This window comes from Poromitra crassiceps (assembly GCF_964638095.1).
Source record: "Poromitra crassiceps genome assembly, chromosome: 5".
Lineage (NCBI taxonomy): Eukaryota > Metazoa > Chordata > Actinopteri > Beryciformes > Melamphaidae > Poromitra > Poromitra crassiceps.
In genome coordinates this window covers 12093165-12110911 of record NC_139642.1, presented here as the reverse complement: position 1 = coordinate 12110911, position 17747 = coordinate 12093165, and the positions used below count along the sequence as shown (strand labels likewise).

The window sequence follows — 17747 nt, the reverse complement described above, 5'->3', positions numbered from 1 at the left end:
GTCTCCTTGTGTGCAGACTTGGCCTGGCCTACGCTGGCTCCAACAGAGAAGACGTCCTGTCTCTGCTCCTCCCCGTTATGGGAGACTCCAAATCCAGCATGGAGGTGAGGATGTGTGTGTGTGTGTGTGTGTGTGTGTTTAGTGGGACAGTCAAGGTCGTATATTTCATTTCAAGTTGAATTTTAAAAACCTTTCAATGTGTGTGTGTGTTGTCTCCAGGTGGCTGGAGTGACAGCACTGGCGTGCGGCATGATCGCTGTAGGCTCTTGTAACGGTGACGTGACGTCCACCATCGTCCAGACCATCATGGAGAAGAGTGAGCAGGAGCTGAAGGACACGTACGCCCGCTGGCTGCCACTAGGCCTGGGACTCAACCACCTGGGTAAGTATTAGGGGTCGACGACCTTTCCACCAATAACGTTGAGTTGACGTCGACTAGTCGTCACGTGGTGCAGTGCCGGTTCAAAACTTTCCTTCCTTTTCCTAGTGATACTGCAGCTGAAAATAATTTGTCGTCCACCTGTTCCACAGGTAAAGGAGAGGCCATTGAGACGACCCTGGCAGCTCTGCAGGTTGTGCCTGAACCCTTCCGCAGCTTTGCCAACACACTAGTGGATATCTGTGCCTATGCAGGTCAGTCTGACAGTCCTGTCTTTCAGACATACCATAAGAGTAGATGTTGTTTGCACACGTTCATCTATCTATCCACTTATGCATTGATTCACCCCTCTGCAACCATACCTACAGTACCTTCATATGTCAATTTAATCTTCCATTCACCAAGACTGCCCCCATCCTATGAATGTTCCTCTCCCTCATCCCAGGCTCAGGTAATGTGCTGAAGGTGCAGCAGCTTCTCCACATCTGCAGTGAGCATTATGAGGCCAAGGAGAAGGAAGAAGACAAGGACAAGAAAGACAAGAAGGACAAGGAGAAAAAGGAGACCCCGGCTGACATGGGCTCCCACCAGGTATAGACTCACCTCTGACCATGACTCCCTTTTATACATTACTCACTGGTCAGTTGCCAATATTCCTGTCAGTTCAATAGTGACTTTATATGATGGAGACTTGTGGGGTTTTGTATGGGAAAAAAAATGTAAAACACAGAATTAACTGACGTGTTTTTGCCCCACTCAGGGTGTAGCGGTTCTTGGTATTGCCCTCATCGCCATGGGGGAGGAGATTGGTTCTGAAATGGCACTACGGACATTCGGACATCTGGTCAGTAGCACCACTTGCTCACAAACTCATCTTTGAGTGCGTTTTGTCTTTTAGTTGATCATTGTGATGTACTGTTTATCCTGCAGTTCTTTAAGTAGACGGTCACAACATGTGACCGAGTGTTAGGAGTTTATTTTTGTCATGCGACAACTATACATAAAGTCAACAGCTTATGTGGGCATTTTGAATTGTAGGAGCCATCATATTTCTTTCTTCCTCTTAATCCTTCCCTCATTTCTTGTGATCCATTCATCTCCTGACTCTGACTCTACTCCCCCCCCCCCCCCCCCCCTCTCATCAGCTGCGTTACGGTGAGCCCACCCTGAGGCGTGCGGTGCCCCTGGCCCTCGCTCTCATCTCCGTGTCCAACCCTCGCCTCAACATCCTGGACACCCTCAGCAAATTCTCCCACGACGCTGACCCCGAAGTCTCCCACAACTCCATCTTTGCCATGGGCATGGTGGGCAGCGGTGAGTCAGACTCCAGGCACAGCATGATGCAATAATGGATCTTTGCTGTAAAGCATCTGTTGTTTATTATCATACCTAATCCTTGTGTATGTATTCAGGGCTTAAAGACCTGATCTCCGGCATATGGACGTTTAAGATTAAGAGACCGATTAAGAAGACCGTCTGGTTTGAGATACTAACAGGAAGTGTAAATACAATCGGAGGTTCCGTATTGTATTTACACTTCCTGTGACTCATAAACCTAGTCTGACTCATAATATGATCGGTCAAATTAGGTTTGACCAGGTGAGTCAGACTAGTTTGACCAGGTGAGTCAGACTAGTTTGAGCAGGTGAGTCAGACTAGTTTGAGCAGGTGAGTCAGACTAGTTTGAGCAGGTGAGTCAGACTAGTTTGAGCAGGTGAGTCAGACTAGTTTGAGCAGGTGAGTCAGACTAGTTTGAGCAGGTGAGTCAGACTAGTTTGAGCAGGTGAGTCAGACTAGTTTGAGCAGGTAAAACAGCCGGCGTTTTGAACAGGAAGTCGTCATACAATGGGGTCAAGTGGGCGGGGCTGCATCAGGTGAATAGGGATACAAACTGAGGAGTGGGGGCGTGGAGAGACAGAGAGGAGCAACAGGCAGAGAGAGGGTGGGGCCTACTGTCTGCAAGGCGAATATAAATGTTAACAACAATCTGAATTAGAATTGGAATAAAAAAATATTTATTGTGCCCAAATGAGGCAATTCCGTTCACAGCAAGCACTTCATACAACATCAAAAGACATAAACACATCAAAACATAGACCGCATGACACAACCTCAAATGTGTGCTGAGAGAAGGGGAAAAAACTACAATCTACCTTGTTGTTCCTGCACATATTCAATGTGTGGATCATAGCCTACATATTCAATGTGTGGATCGCCTCAGGGGTGAAAGAGAGGTGGAATCTGCTACTGCCACACTTTGAGAGCCCCAGGGAGCCTGTGTCGGTTGCACAAATATGCTCGTTTAGTGGGCGTACATGCACGGGCTACCGAGGCAGGAGGGGCATGTGTGCAAAGTCAAAACTCAATACTGCTCTAATTTCAAAAATATCTGCTCAAATTTAGTTAGTTGAACATAGAGATTTACAAAAATAGGGTTCAGGACAGGTTGGAAAAGACTGAAATTCTCTTAAACGTGCAGTATGTATGTACTTTTCGGCTGCCATGGGATCACTCTCCTGAATTGTGGGATGGCAGCATTAGCCGCGTTAGCTTGCTATCGCGGAAAAAGCATCTTCCTTTCTTCAGCAACCAAGCAACGGATTTTCCATCACTTATTTTATTGGAAGGTGTGACTGTACTTGCTAACAAGTTAATGTTTTGTTCTCCAGTGACCCCAGAGAAGCTTAATTTAGCCTCGTGAGCGTGAGTTGTGCGCTGGTGTTTTGTGTCCCCACTCCTCCTTCAGTAGGAACGTTTCTCCTTGGTTCCTTTTATCAGCGTTTTCGGGAAAGAGGCGATTGTTTATCCTATACTTTATCCACTTTACGGCCAGGACACACGTCTTGCATGTGCGTGGCGTGCTTGCTGCGGCTGGCACGCCCGCGGCATCCACACAGGCAGCGTGGCTGGTGCGTGCAGCTGCTGCCTGTCTGCCAACTATCTTCCTATAGAGTTTACCTTTTATTAAATTTGCTATAAACAATACAATGATGATTTTAACTGAAGATCGCTTGGGCTCACTTCAGAATCGAGGCAGTATTGATTTGTGTGTGTGTGTGTGTGTGTGTGTCTGTGTGTGTGTGTGTGGTGGGGAGGGGAGGAACGAAGCCACGTTGTAGCCTATGTGGTTTTCAGAGGGCAGGAGAACTGCAGCTGTGAGCTCAGCTCATCCTCTCGTCTCAAATCAAAACGAGCCTTGATTGGCTGTGGCTGCCCCTGTAAAATATCATTTTAATGTCTTTTTGTGTCTATTTGTGTAGAGACACGCTAGAGACACGCGCGCGGTAAAAGGAAAAAATAGGCTTCGCTTCTATTCTCTAGATGACGCGCGTCTCACGCTCGCAAGACGCGCTTGAGACGCGCGTCTGATGCCGGTGGTGTGGCTGCTGTAACCTGTTAACATGGGCGCCGAAATGAAAACGACACGCAGACGCCATGCAGACGCACAGCACACGCAAGATGTGTGTTCCGGCCGTTAGTAAACTAATAATACAGTAATTGAATAATTGCATTCATTTATTAGAAGCAAAGCTAAGCAAAGCTAGCCCCATTGACATGTTCACCAGTGGGTTGACTCTGCAGACTGTTAATCAAACATTATTTACAATGACACACAATTCCAGCTCGTCTGTGAGTGCCTTGTGTTGTTTCCATAGCAACTCTAACAAGCCCCCCCCCCCCCCCCCCCCCTCCCCCTCTCTCTCTCTTCAGGGACAAACAACGCCCGTCTGGCCGCCATGCTGCGCCAGCTGGCGCAGTACCACGCCAAAGACCCCAACAACCTCTTCATGGTCCGACTGGCACAGGTGGGCGGCAAGACAACAGGCACCCTGTACCGGACACAAACACACTATTTGGAGTGTGTGTGTGTGTGTGTGTGTGTGCGTATTGACTTTCCCCTGTTTGTGCGTCTGCAGGGTCTGACTCACCTGGGCAAAGGCACATTGACGCTGTGCCCCTATCACAGCGACAGGCAGCTGATGAGTCGCGTGGCCGTCGCCGGGCTACTCACCGTCCTCGTCTCCTTCCTCGACGTCAAGAACAGTCAGTCCATTCTCCCTCCACAGCCTGCTCACCTCATGCTCACCTCACGCTCGCGCACACACTCAGGAGCCATTGTTGTTTCTTCTCCTTTGTAAATGCCATTTAGAAAGCTATCCCCTGATGGGATATACGGTATACATGGAAGCTGCTTAGCTAGCTTAGGTGTTGATAATCTAACAGTAAAATAACATAAATGACACAAACAATTCTCAAAAATAAATTAATAATTATATAAATAATAGAAAATAAGTATAAAGTAAAACTAAAATAAATTCACAAACAAATAAGCAAATGGATCAATTAAATTGGAACAATGTTTTTGCTATGGGGGGGGGGGTTACATAATTCAAGTGTTTTAACATATCACCCCCCCCCCCCCAATAAATGCATTACTTCTTAAATGTATGTGTGTTATGTTGTAGCATTTTCTTCATACACAATGTAGTTTAAAGGATATCTAGACTGTGAACTTGCCTTTCAAAATAACATTATTTTTGATGGAATGTTTTGTGTTGTAGTGTTACTGTCTGTGATTCACACTCAGGGTTTTTTCCCCTGTGATAACGTGGACCCCTGCTGTTGACTTTGTGCATTACAGTAATCCTGGGGAAGTCTCACTACGTTCTCTACGGCCTGGTAGCAGCCATGCAGCCACGTATGCTGGTCACATTCGATGAGGAGCTGCGACCACTGCCCGTGTCTGTCAGAGTCGGACAGGTAAAGCCACCAGCTGTGTTTGTCTAAGAAAATTAAAGACTGGATTTTTTTATTTTTTTTTCTACCACTGCTCAATGCATGTTTGGTTACAGTGTATTACAAGGGTCCTTGTTTGCCACTTGTTTGAATTGTTTTGGCAAGCTGTGACTATTAAGTAAAAAAAATATTATTAGTAAGTTAATTAAAAAAAATTTTTTAATTTAATTTATGTATTTCCTTATTTATTTGTTTATTTATTTAATTATTATTAAAGGGATACGCCGACATTTTGGGAGATTCACCTAGATACAAGATGTTTATTGTCACTCGATGTACAAGTACCGGTACACACGTGTGAAATTCTTGAGCTGTGTTGTGTTCCGTTACATATCGTTACCGTCATGGCCTCATCAACAACATCTATGTCATCATCAGTAACCGTCAGTCATTCTTGTTATGTGTCTTATTGGAACATCAACATCAGAACATCCTCATCAATATTACAAATCTGTTTTTGTACATAGTAACCTATTTGCCATATTCCCGATAGTAAAACTAGAATGTAGATTCCTTTCTCTTCCCTGTGCGTACATTATAAAGTGCCTTGCACCCCTCCTGCTCATGAGCTTAGCACTACAATGGCAGTATACGGTACAAAAGAGTACACTATAGAATAGTGCTTTGGAAAGTGTGGTCTTGATTTGGGAGAATTAGGGTTGAAAAATTCCGGGAATATTCAAAGTTGGAAACTTTCCATGATGGGAATTAAGGGCAATATATGGGATTTAACGGTAATAAACTGGAAATTTGGGGGTAATTTATACTAACTGTATTTACCTTGTTATACAGACATAAATAAACAGCAAACATTTCTAATACAATTTTTTTATTACTTTTTTTTTTCCACTTTATTTGTGAGTAGAACTTGAATGGATTATTTCATTGAACAGAGGCTTGAGAGCTTGACCAAATGCTTTCATTTTGAATGGGACTTTTTTGGGTGGGGTGGGGGCAAAAGGAAAAGTCTGTTTTTGATGATGAGTTTGTGTGGTCTGCCCACAGGCTGTGGATGTCGTGGGCCAGGCAGGCAAACCGAAGGCCATCACAGGTTTCCAGACCCACACCACACCGGTGCTGCTGGCTCACGGAGAGCGCGCTGAGCTGGCCACAGAAGAATACCTCCCTGTCACTCCCATCCTGGAGGGCTTCGTCATCCTCCGCAAGAACCCCAACTACGAAACTTAAGGCCGACCACGACTCTTTCCCCCGTTACCCCACCTTTGTACACTCGCCACCCCCCCCTCCCCCTCCCCCTCCCCCTCTCTCTCTCTCTCTATCCCAATTCCACGTCACTGGCCACACCCTGTGTTTGTAGGGGTAGCCCTCCACGGATCTTTGCAGCCCTTACATTGTACCTGTTTATTCCATGGTTGAAAAGAGCCAGGCAGGTCTATCCCTCTCGTTCTTGCTGTGTTTCTCCTCTGTGGCCCAGCTCCATCGGTCATTAAAAATGGATGCTCGGGGTCTGGTTCATTGGACTGGTATGTGGCGGCCCAGGGAGGGTAAACCGAGACCTCATTCACTCGCAGAGACGGCTTCCTCTCTGCTCTGATTTTGATCAGCTTCTCCCACATGTAGCCCTCAGGCGCAGTTCTCAGCTTGCCCGACGGCTTCCTAGAAAAGTGCCCTATTTACCTTACTGTAAGAAAACTTGTGGAATCCCGTGTTGGGCATTAAACTTACCTTATTTCTGCATTCTGAAGGTTTCGGTAGGGTCAGATGAAACAAAGTTAACATATCAGAAATCCTAGTTGCTTCAGAAAGTTAGCGGTTATTGTTTTAAAATGCAACGTTTGATGAAAACTGGCTAGTAGTTTGGGACCTGACACTCGAGGCATGCGGATTGGCGGTCTTATTTCTGCTATGGTTGGAGGCTGTCACAGCACGTTAAAACGGCTGTAGAAGAAGAAATAAAAGCGCCAGTGCACATGCCTCGGGTGTCAGGTTACAAATGCAGAAATAAGGTCAGTTTAATTTGCGACACTGGATTCCACAAGTTTCCATACATTAAGTAAGAGCAGGGCGCTTTTCCAGCGAGCCATGAGGCAATCTGAGAATTGTGCCTGAGGGCTATCCCACATGTAACGTTACTGAACCAGCTGTTTTAGGCTCTGTTCATTTGGCTGATCTGTGGCTAGTTCAAGTGTCTTCATCCAGTTTTTCTTTTGTTTTGTTGGGTTTTGTTAACGTACTGTAAAAGATTTAAATAAAAGATCGACGTCCACTTGGTGGAATTGTAATCTCTGTGTTGGTTTCATTGTGTCACTGCTCAGTTTGCCCTCACAGAAGGGCATGGTCTTTGTCTGCTTTTGAGTAATTATTAAGTGTGTGTGTTTTTAAAGTGATGTCTCTGCCACAAAGAATTGTGTACATATCTCTGACATCATCACATTATCCACATATGGATTTTTGATCAACTAATTCTAAAGTAAATAGAGTTGGTTTTCAGGCAGGTAGAATGTGGGAAAGGTGATTTTAGATATTTGTTAAACCACTCATTGGTGTACACATTAGGTTTGTGACAGAATTGTGTTAATGTTTCCCAGGCAATTTAAAACATTTAGTCAGGGTCAGACTAATAATCATGTCTGATGCATTTTCTGAAGTAGATTAGCTGGCAGTGTTGACACAATTTACCTCTAGCTTTCAGTGATTTAGGGTTCCCAGACAAGAGTATGAAGTTTAATCTCGTGTGATGTTGAAATGGCAAAACCTCTCCAGTGTGTTGTAAAAGTGATAAGGGGGATGTCACGACCATAGGTCACGACCAAAGCCTATGATGACAACAACCCCATCAGAACGTCACATGATGGGATTTTGCCGGAATTACCTTGCTACCGGCTTCCGGGAAGATTTTCCGTCCGTCCGGCTCTGCGGACTCAAGGAGAGAAAGGTAACACCATGGTCTTCAGCTCAATTCTCTAGCAAAATGATCTCTTTTTTCACACAGGTACCAATCCATTGTTACAGTATTGTGCGATGAACTTCCAATCACGTGGTTTATGTTTTGATCTGAAGAAATCCATCGCTGTTGTGACTTTCTCACTGCTTTCTGCTGACTGGTCTTCCTGCTGTGTTTTCGGGGATTAGCTAACGCTAGCTAGCTAGCTGGCTGGCTCCTAGCATTCCGTGCTAAGACGACGTGGGTGTTCTTTCTTCACTTGAGCTACCCTAGCTAGCATGCTAACGAAATAGTTCTTACTCGTGCGACGTTTTGAAACACGTTCTAGTCTGTGTAACATTGTATATGTGATAAACGGCAAATAGTTGACCGCATCACAACATTGTTTATTATCACCATCTAACGTCATTTATGTTGCTAGCTACCCAACCGATGGCTAGCTACGCAGGCTAGCTAGCTAGTAATACGTTAAATCAACCCAGTGAAGCCGGGTTGTGTGTTCTCCTACCCGGCAGAAAGTGGATCAGCTCGTTTCCTTCAGGTAACGTAGCTGATAGACAATGTTGTCTGTGTTATTGTAAACAAAGGGGGACACCGTAGTGAGTGATCACTTATCTGAAACCATGTGATGGCTATCTAACAGCGTTAGTGACAAGCGATTTGAATTAAAGTTTGTAACGTTAGCTTGACGTTAAGCGCGTGAGGTCGACTGTTATAAGTTTAATAGAAATGCACTTTCAATCAAGCAGACTTGCCACCGTGTTCTCTTTTAATTTACAAACTGAATGTAAATTGGATTGCGAGACAGAGACAGCACCAGTGGTGTGGGTGGAAAGTGGAAGAGACGGTTGCTTTGAACCAACCGTGATGGTTGTGACACCTTCACGAGGGCCTTGATGGGTGTAGGTGTCATTGACAGGTCGCTATGCTGTTATTTATATAGCTACTATTATGCAAGCTAACGTTTTAGTGTGAAGTCTTAACCGAGTTGGTGATTTGCCAAACATGGCATCCACTGTAACATTAGCGCATCAGTGCAAAGCAGGTAAGGTGACACGTGTACTGTCGAGTCGGGTGAGACGCTAATGTCAGAATGCGGAATGAAATGAATGAAGTGGCTGTTTTCTGGCTTAGCTAGTTGGTTACAGCGATGGGTGTTGCGAAAATGCTGTTATTGTATCCATAGCTAACTAGCCTAAGCGATCAAGCCCAGTTAACGTTAGCTGGTGATTGTGATGTGAATGCTAACCACCATAGAGACACCTATCTTGTTTTCCCATTCATTTACACGAACGCTGTCACTACTGCTGCAGCCGGTATATGCTGCTGTTTGTGTGTGGAGCGGTTTGCGTTTTGTGCAATGTGGGGAGTTGTCATGGCTAAAACATCAGGCGAGGTGTGGCATCGCATGGAGGCACCCGCAGCTGGGATGATGTGCATCGCGCCAATAGCTCAGAAACCACGTGCTAAATCCATATTGGGCCGATTGGGCCTAGCAAAGTTAGCAACATGGCTAGTAGTAGTAGCTACGCTAGCTGCATCACATCATCATGCAACAGCAGCACGTCTCCTCAGCAAAATGCTGCTGCTACTTCGGCAACAAGCTCTGGGCATTTGACAGCACATATGCGTGTATTCTTATTACAGGTTAATAGTTGCCTTGTCGTTTCTTGTGTGAATGACTGGACTGTGACACGCCCCTGTGTCAAACTGCAAAGCCATGCAGTGAGTCCATGTGCAAAAGTCGTCCGTCCACAGTTCAAGTGGATTAAAAAAACACTGGTGTTTTATCAATGCTAATAGGGCAGTTAATGTTAGCTGGTGATATTTGCGCAACAGCTGTTCCCTGCATTGGATCAAATCGTTTTGTTTTATTTCTTTGTGTTCAAATAGTATGCACTTTAGTAGCATTGATGGATGGCATGTTGAAGCCTGTTGCTGATCATGATGGACTAGGCTGCTGGATGCTATGCTATGCATGATGATGCAGATGTGAAGACTACCAGCCATGTGAACTTCAGTATGTGGGGCCCAAAATGGATGCTGTTCATGACACAAGCACAGTCAAGCTAGCAGCATGGGGCAGACCTGTGTCCCATGTCGGCATTATTCTATGTTTTCAATGTCACACAGTCCAGGAAAATATGTCGTGATCTCAGAAACGCTTTGGCCAGAGGGAATGAATGAATGAATGAATGGAAATAATAAGCTCAAGTGCAGTCATAGAACCCGAGGCACGGTGTGTCTCTGCCAGGCCTGTCCCCATTTGTCTGACATAAGAATACTCGGGTGCTTCCTGTTATGAAGCCGGAAAACATAGTCTGCTGCGCACGTGTGTGTTTTGGCAGGCCGTGTGAGTGTTACAGTGAGCTGGAGGCGCACGGGGAGACCGCGGTGCTGCTGGTGTGATGCAGTGTTACTCGGGGCTACACGTGCACTCTCTCCTCCACATTGTTTCCCAGCTTGGAACTTCTGATGGAAACTGTTGACTTTTCAGTTCAGTTGAGGACAAGTTATTGACACTGAACTCTTTGAAGTGTGATCATGCAGAAACCATGCCAAACACACCATCAGGGAGTGTACTATTTTATTTAACAGGAATTTGCTCTATCTTATCTTTGCCCCACCCTTTTTGTTTAGGTCAGTGAACTTGGCTATTGGCCTGCTAGTCAGTAGTTTTGTTAGAAAAGGTAATGATCAGGTCAATAAACAAGGGAGCCAAAGCACTACTGTCCTCGGCCACCGGAAGGCTTGTGGTCTATATTTAAGCTATACATTTCCACAGGATAAGTGATCCAGCTGACTTAAGTGCATCCTGCCAGCCATCACCGGAGCTTCTTGTGTTAATGTCTTACTACCACTACCAGCACTGTAACTCTATACCGGCTAGGGTGTCATCACACCCAGCAGGCCAGTAGCCTGGGGTTTTTTTTTTAACACGGGAGTTACTCATAGCAACAGACTAGTCTATGGCAAAGGGTGTGTGTGTGTGTGTGTGTGTGTGTGTGTGTGTGTGTGTGTGTGTGTGTGTGTGTGTGTGTGTGTGTGTGTGTGTGTGTGTGTGTGTGTGTGTGTGTGTGTGTGTGTGTGTAAAAGTGAGGTCATGGGGACGCTGTCCCTTTCCCCTCCTCAGCAGGTCGTGGGGGCGCTGTCCCTTTCCAGGGTTCCCGCGGCTCATTAAAAATGGTCTTAAATTAAAATAAGGAAAATTAAGGTCTTAAATTTACTGTGAATTTGCTCTAGGTATTACATTTGCAGATGGTGTTTTTAAGGCTGATGGGAAAAGTATCTGTTTGATCATCCAAAAAGGTTCATGACGTCTGACTTAGTTTACAGTATTAGATATTTCATTATGAAAAGACGTTATTTTGTTTTTGTCATACCTGACAGTTTCCACTGCTTTGCTTCCTGCAGTCTTCTTCCGAGACGTCACGTGATGTAGGGATGGGCGGGAGTACTCGGGTACTCGAGTACTCGTTCATAACGTCAGTACTCGAGTAATGTTTCCGCTGTTCGGGTACTCGCCCCACCCCTCACCCCTTTAAAAATGATACGCACACATCGTCATGTGGATCAGGCAGCATGGCTGTGTTTCAGACAGGCATAACTGCACGGGCGTCAAGTCAGCCAGAATGTAAAAGTATGTCATCTGCTTTAGGGCTTTCAAAATAAAACCCTTATTGTAACATTGGCATTAATATTAATTTTGAGTAATGCCTTACAGCCACAGTTTCACTCGTAATCTTAACATCACAAGTATTTTGATACAAGGTTTGCTGCTTTGTTTGTTGAAATACCTTTTTCTCATCCAATGTGCATCAATAAGCTATTTACTTTTGTTTAAGTACTATTATTTTGAAAGTTTTAACAGGAAGTTTCCCAGCTCATCATGAAAATTGACTGGTGGAGATGCGCTCCCGCTAACGACACGAGACAGACGCATGCTTCTCCACAACACGCCCCCGATAAAACTCATTGAAAACGTGGCGCTAGTTTACTGACTACACTGTCGTCGTCCCATAACGTTAGCCACAAGAAATGTGGAGAACGAATCACTTTATTGCTTCATGTCGATCACTATTTAGCTGCAGCTAACGTTATGGTCACTGGTCACTTTTCACTTTTTGGCAGAACACCGGACCTTGTAATCCGTGGATTTACGTTACTGTACTGATCATAAAGCAGAATGGATTGTACCGGGCATGTAGGCCTATTGGAAATTAGCCTTCTTCGCTTGTTTCACAAGTCTGCTCGGACGACGCAGCGCTAACCAATGCTGCCATCCAACCACCGGAGATCTGAGGTAGGGACAACAGCTGCAGCTAACGTCACCTAATGGTCCCTCTCCTCACACAAAGTGCTACAGGTTGTGTTTTTTCCATGCAAAAATGCAAACGCTATGTGTGAACAGCCCCATACACAGCAGATTACCCCTGCTCCGTCATTACCATATGGCTCATTTCCACCGCAGGTAGTAGCGCGATCCCGCTCCGCTCGACTCGATAAATTGTCTCATCCCACCGGTTTAAACTGTCCCAGCCCGGCTTGTATTGGGGTGGAGTCGTGCTACTTTTCGTACCTGCTTCATCGAGGTTCTATTCTATGAACCCGGGTTCATACGGTGACGTGAAAACATTGTAGACGACTGATTGGCTAGGCAGAATCGTGTTTACTCTATCTACTGACTGTCAATGCGCTGCATACCAGTTTAGTGGGCTTACATTCTCTTCTGTTATGTTATTTCCATCAGTCTTTGTGTTGCTGCCTTCGCCTCTGGTGAAATAAAGTCGTGGCGGTGGTTTCAATTGTTTTCAGAGTGAAAAAAGTCCCACCTACATAGGTGGGATGACCATGTCCCCCGCATGTCCCATATATACGTCACAGCAACATCACGTGACGTCTCTGAAGAAGACTGCAGGAAGCAAAGCAGTCGAAACGGTCAGGTATGACAAAAACAAAATAACGTCTTTTCATATGAAATATCTAATATCTGTTTGATCACTGCGCTTTTACTGCAATTTGAAAAACTCACGGTAACGTTAAATACTGTCCAGCATCAAACTCAAATCAAAGTTAGCAACAGTCTCCCGGATCCCGACAGGCACGCAGGACAGGTCAGCATGCAAGTGGGTTTGTTTTGGTCAATGAAAACTAGTATCATGGCGGAAGCCAGTGACGCCGTGAATTTGCAGGACTCCTTTCCCTTCGCCAAATGATAATCATGAATCTGTGATCAGCATTGCTTGCTTCATTGTTGACATCTACCCAGTGTTTGTTTTTATAATCGTGCTGATATCAGGTAAGCGCTAAGTTTCTCGTTACTCACAGGTGTGTCAATTGACCTGGATATAAAACGTTAAGTTTCTAAAGACGAAGCCCTCTCCTCCTCTCTGGTAAAAGTGGTCATATTTCAGAAGCTTGGTGCATACAGTATAGGGGAAACATTGCATTGTGCAGTGTAGGTGTGTGTGTGGCGCTGGCACTGGCACAATAGCTGTTGAAGATCCAGTCTTCGTGTCTGTCTCTTCTTCTGGGGATAGGATTGCCTCTTCTGGGGATAGGATTGTCTCTTCTTCTGGGGATAGGATTGGCTCTTCTGGGGATAGGATTGGCTCTTCTGGGGATAGGATTGTCTCTTCTGGGGATAGGATTGTCTCTTCTGGGGATAGGATTGTCTCTTCTGGGGATAGGATTGTCTCTTCTGGGGATAGGATTGTCTCTTCTGGGGATAGGATTGTCTCTTCTTCTGGGGATAGGATTGGCTCTTCTTCTGGGGATAGGATTGGCTCTTCTTCTGGGGATAGGATTGTCTCTTCTGGGGATAGGATTGTCTCTTCTGGGGATAGGATTGTCTCTTCTGGGGATAGGATTGTCTCTTCTGTGGATACGATTGTCTCTTCTTCTGGGGATAGGATTGTCTCTTCTGGGGATAGGATTGTCTCTTCTTCTGGGGATAGGATTGTCTCTTCTTCTGGGGATAGGATTGTCTCTTCTGGGGATAGGATTGTCTCTTCTTCTGGGGATAGGATTGTCTCTTCTGGGGATAGGATTGGCTCTTCTTCTGGGGATAGGATTGGCTCTTCTTCTGGGGATAGGATTGGCTCTTCTTCTGGGGATAGGATTGGCTCTTCTTCTGGGGATAGGATTGGCTCTTCTGGGGATAGGATTGCAGTGTTCCCTCACACAGGGATTCCGCTAGACATTTTCCCAGACGGCCAGTGCAGCCGGTAACGTTCCAAAATTCCGGCCCTATCAAATATTTACCGGCCACTATGTTTCCTAAATAAACGTTTTGAATCCATTTATTTCTCTATAGTCTATTCTTTATAGCCTCTATAGTCGTAGTCGATCTTATTTATTCCAGTGTTGTCATTAAGAGGCCGATTTCGCAGCAAGAATATTGAATTGGTCGGCACGTCGTTCTCGGTAAAGGACGCTTTCGTTATTGAAACAGACAACATGCATGCATGCTCCTACTGTAGCCTATCTATCTGCATTTGCAGAAACTCATGAACCCATATCTTCTGGACATTGCCTTGATGAAAAAACAACGTAGCGTTAGCTAAAAGTAATAAGTGCGACAGCGCACAACTTGAATCCCCAGCAATAGGCTACGTAGGCACCTTAATCTCTCCCACTCACCTGGCACCTGTGCAGCAGCTCTCTTGCACTGGTTCTCGGCTCCCATGTGGCTTTATTTGTGGTAAGCATTTTGATTAATCTCCTCATCATACGAACCAAGCGCGAGCCATTGATTGATTGATTGATTGATTGATTCGCCCGAGTAGGTAAAAAGGCTTTTTACCTCCGCTAAATTGACAGCCTACGTCGGGTCGCTTTCGCTTTTGACGGCGGCAGGCACGCTTCTGTTTCTTTCCTGCGTCTTGCTGGCCTGAAGTAGGCTACTTGTCGTTGCATGATCTCGATAAAAAAAAGGACTGGCCTAGCAAGTCGTATCTTATTGGCAACATCACTTAGGCTATAGGTCACACAATATTAGGCTATTTTATACAATGAATTTATTTATCTGGCATATTTTCAGCCGGCCACTTGAGCCGGTGACCTTTTAATTTGCCGGCCCACGGCAACAAATACCGGCTAAAAGCCGGCAATTACCGGCTAACGGAATCCCTGCCCTCACACACCTAAAGGTTTCTACGGTATTAATGTTTCCCCCAATGAGGGGACCAAACACAGAGTCAGTGTGTGTGTGGTGTTTGATAAATAGAGTCCCTGTTTTAGCTCTGAGGTTGACTGCAGTGCTCAGGCTCTCATCTTCTAGTCCAGTCTGTCTGCCTGTCAGTCTGTCTGTCTGTCTGTCTGTCTGTCTGTCTGTCAGTCTCTCTGCCTCTCTCTGTCTGTCTGTCTGTCTGTCTGCCTCTCTCTGTCTGTCTGTCTGTCTGCCTCTCTCTCTGTCTGTCAGTCAGTCTGTCTGTCTGTGTCTGTACTTCTCACAGCCAGTCTATGGATGGGCCTTTGTTTGAACTTCTCCCTAACCCCTCCTCCTGTGCCATGGTATACTGTGCCATGGTATACTGTGCCATGGTATACTGTGCCATGGTATACTGTGCCATGGTATACTGTGGATGAGCTTACCATTGATAAAGGGGGGGGAGGATTTCACCTGCCTGCGTGTGTTAAAATCCTTCGTCATGTTAACAATGGAGATTAGCAGCGTATCTCTAGTGCAGTTCCCTCTTAGAAAAAACACCTCGATTCATCGTGACTCAGGCTTTTGTGTGTGTGTGTGTGTGTGTGTGTGTGTGTGTGTGTGTGTGTGTGTGTGCGCGCGTGCGCGCGTGTGTGAGAGAGGGATAGGCGCTGTATGTGTGTGTCAGAGGTAATGTAGGCTTTATATTCAATAATATCTCACTATTGTCTGGAGCACGCCTTGGTATTTACTCTGAAAATGTTCTGCAGCTGTGGTGTTTGGCAAAGAATTCCATTCTGCATCATGTTGTCCCATATCTGTTACTGTTTGGGTTTAAGTTATGCTTCAAGTTGAGGTTGTAGTAGTGCTAATAATGATTGTTGTAATCATAACAAAAACATCTGCGTTTGGGATTAGGGTTATTCTAATTTTAGATGATGCTAAGGCAATGCTGTGTTATTTCACATTTTCCTCTAGCTGTGGTGGCGCACCACTGCTAAATGAATACAGAGAAAACACTGGAACATGTAGAGCTCAGTCCCCTAGAAAAATCTTCAGGAGGGATTTTGAAACGTACCCGGACCGCAACGGTGGGGGCCGTTGCTGGCGACGCTAAACTTTTAGCTAACCTGTTTGCATGCAGACCTGCATCTGACCTGCACTGACACTGCACTGACACTGGCACATTAGTTTATTAGTTTATTGTATGCTGCTACATCTGTTTATTGTTTACTAGGGGTGTCACAATATATCGTCCCACGAAATTTCACGATAGTAAAACGTCACGATATGTATCGTTGAGATGAAATCTCATATCGCAATTTTTTTTTTTTTTTTTTTTTTTTTCAAAAATTAGACTAAGAAACGTCTTTGTTTGTTGAAGTTCAATGTGTGGAAAGTAGTTCAGTTGAACAAGTCTCTGAAGAGACACATGAGAAGTTATACAGGAGAGAAACCATTCAATTGAGTTTCTGGCAAAACTGTTTACTTGACAGGAAAAACTGAAGATGCATAAAAAAATAGATTAAGAAAAGTCTTGTTGTTTGAGTTTGAAGAAAAACTGAAGATGCATAATGAGAATTTATACTGCTGAGAAACCTTTTAGTTCAAAGTAAATCTAAGTGACGGTGTAACTCATTCTATTTCAAGATAATTATCTCCAATCTCATGTTTTTTCTAGTTGTTATTGTAATAACAATTTCCCACAACAGCATGTTTTGTATTTGTGCATTTCAAATAAAATACTACTTTTCCAGTCATATATTGTCATTATTCAAGTTTAAAAAAATATTGTTAAAATCGTATCGTATCGTATCGTTATCGTGAACCCAGTATCGTGATACGTATCGTATCGTGAACTGAGTGTATCGTGACACCCCTATTGTTTACACATCGCACTTTAATGTCATTTAGTAAGACGCACATGATACGTATGCTGCACTTTAATGTCCTATGTTATGACGCACATGATACGAATGCTGCCCCTTCTTAATGCTTATTTTATTCTATTATCTTGTCTTTTTATCCATTGCATGTGGTAATATGTAGGATCAATTTCTTTTAGACTTAGTTACTTTTTTTATTCCTCCTACGTAGCTTGGTACTGCACACAATGAATTTCGTTGTACAAGTTGCAATGACAATAAAGGTATTCTAATTCTAATTCTAATCTATGTTCGCAAAGGCATCCCAAGTATCATCATACTATTATGGGATGCGATGCGAACAGTTGTATTATGGGATGTGCGTTTCCCAGGCAACGACACACGTTGACACGTTTTGGAACAGCGCTGCACGCTGGCGCAATACTCCTAAAAGCAAAATGCTTATTGTTTTGAATGATTTGCCATCTTTTATTACTGTCAACACCAGTGTTGTTGTATTGTAATAATATGCCATAAAGGTTTACTGACATTTTGGGGAGAGCAGGAGAAAAAGAATTGCACCTGGCGAGGGCGTCGTCGTAGAATGGTAGGGCAAACACTGGAGCTCAGCAGTCATGTGACATTTCTTGC

The 17747-nt window shown here is 44.6% G+C and overlaps 2 protein-coding genes across 3 annotated transcripts in view; both read left to right on the top strand.

Annotated features, from left to right (window-relative positions):
• psmd2 (proteasome 26S subunit ubiquitin receptor, non-ATPase 2) overlaps window positions 1-7413 on the top strand; it is a 28822-nt gene extending 21409 nt beyond the window's left edge. The window contains exons 12-21 of the mRNA XM_083636872.1: window positions 17-104; window positions 220-382; window positions 532-633; window positions 825-970; window positions 1140-1223; window positions 1525-1693; window positions 4091-4185; window positions 4297-4423; window positions 5022-5140; window positions 6182-7413. Of these exons, the coding sequence (XP_083492998.1) occupies window positions 17-104; window positions 220-382; window positions 532-633; window positions 825-970; window positions 1140-1223; window positions 1525-1693; window positions 4091-4185; window positions 4297-4423; window positions 5022-5140; window positions 6182-6364 (1276 nt within the window). The 3' untranslated portion in view covers window positions 6365-7413. The remainder of the gene's footprint in view (window positions 1-16; window positions 105-219; window positions 383-531; window positions 634-824; window positions 971-1139; window positions 1224-1524; window positions 1694-4090; window positions 4186-4296; window positions 4424-5021; window positions 5141-6181) is intronic.
• A 639-nt stretch (window positions 7414-8052) lies between these two features.
• Window positions 8053-17747, top strand: part of eif4g1b (eukaryotic translation initiation factor 4 gamma, 1b) — a 101195-nt gene continuing 91500 nt past the window's right edge. For both annotated transcript variants that reach the window (XM_083636869.1, XM_083636868.1), the window contains exon 1: window positions 8053-8072. The gene's annotated coding sequence lies outside the window, so the exon portion shown is untranslated. The remainder of the gene's footprint in view (window positions 8073-17747) is intronic.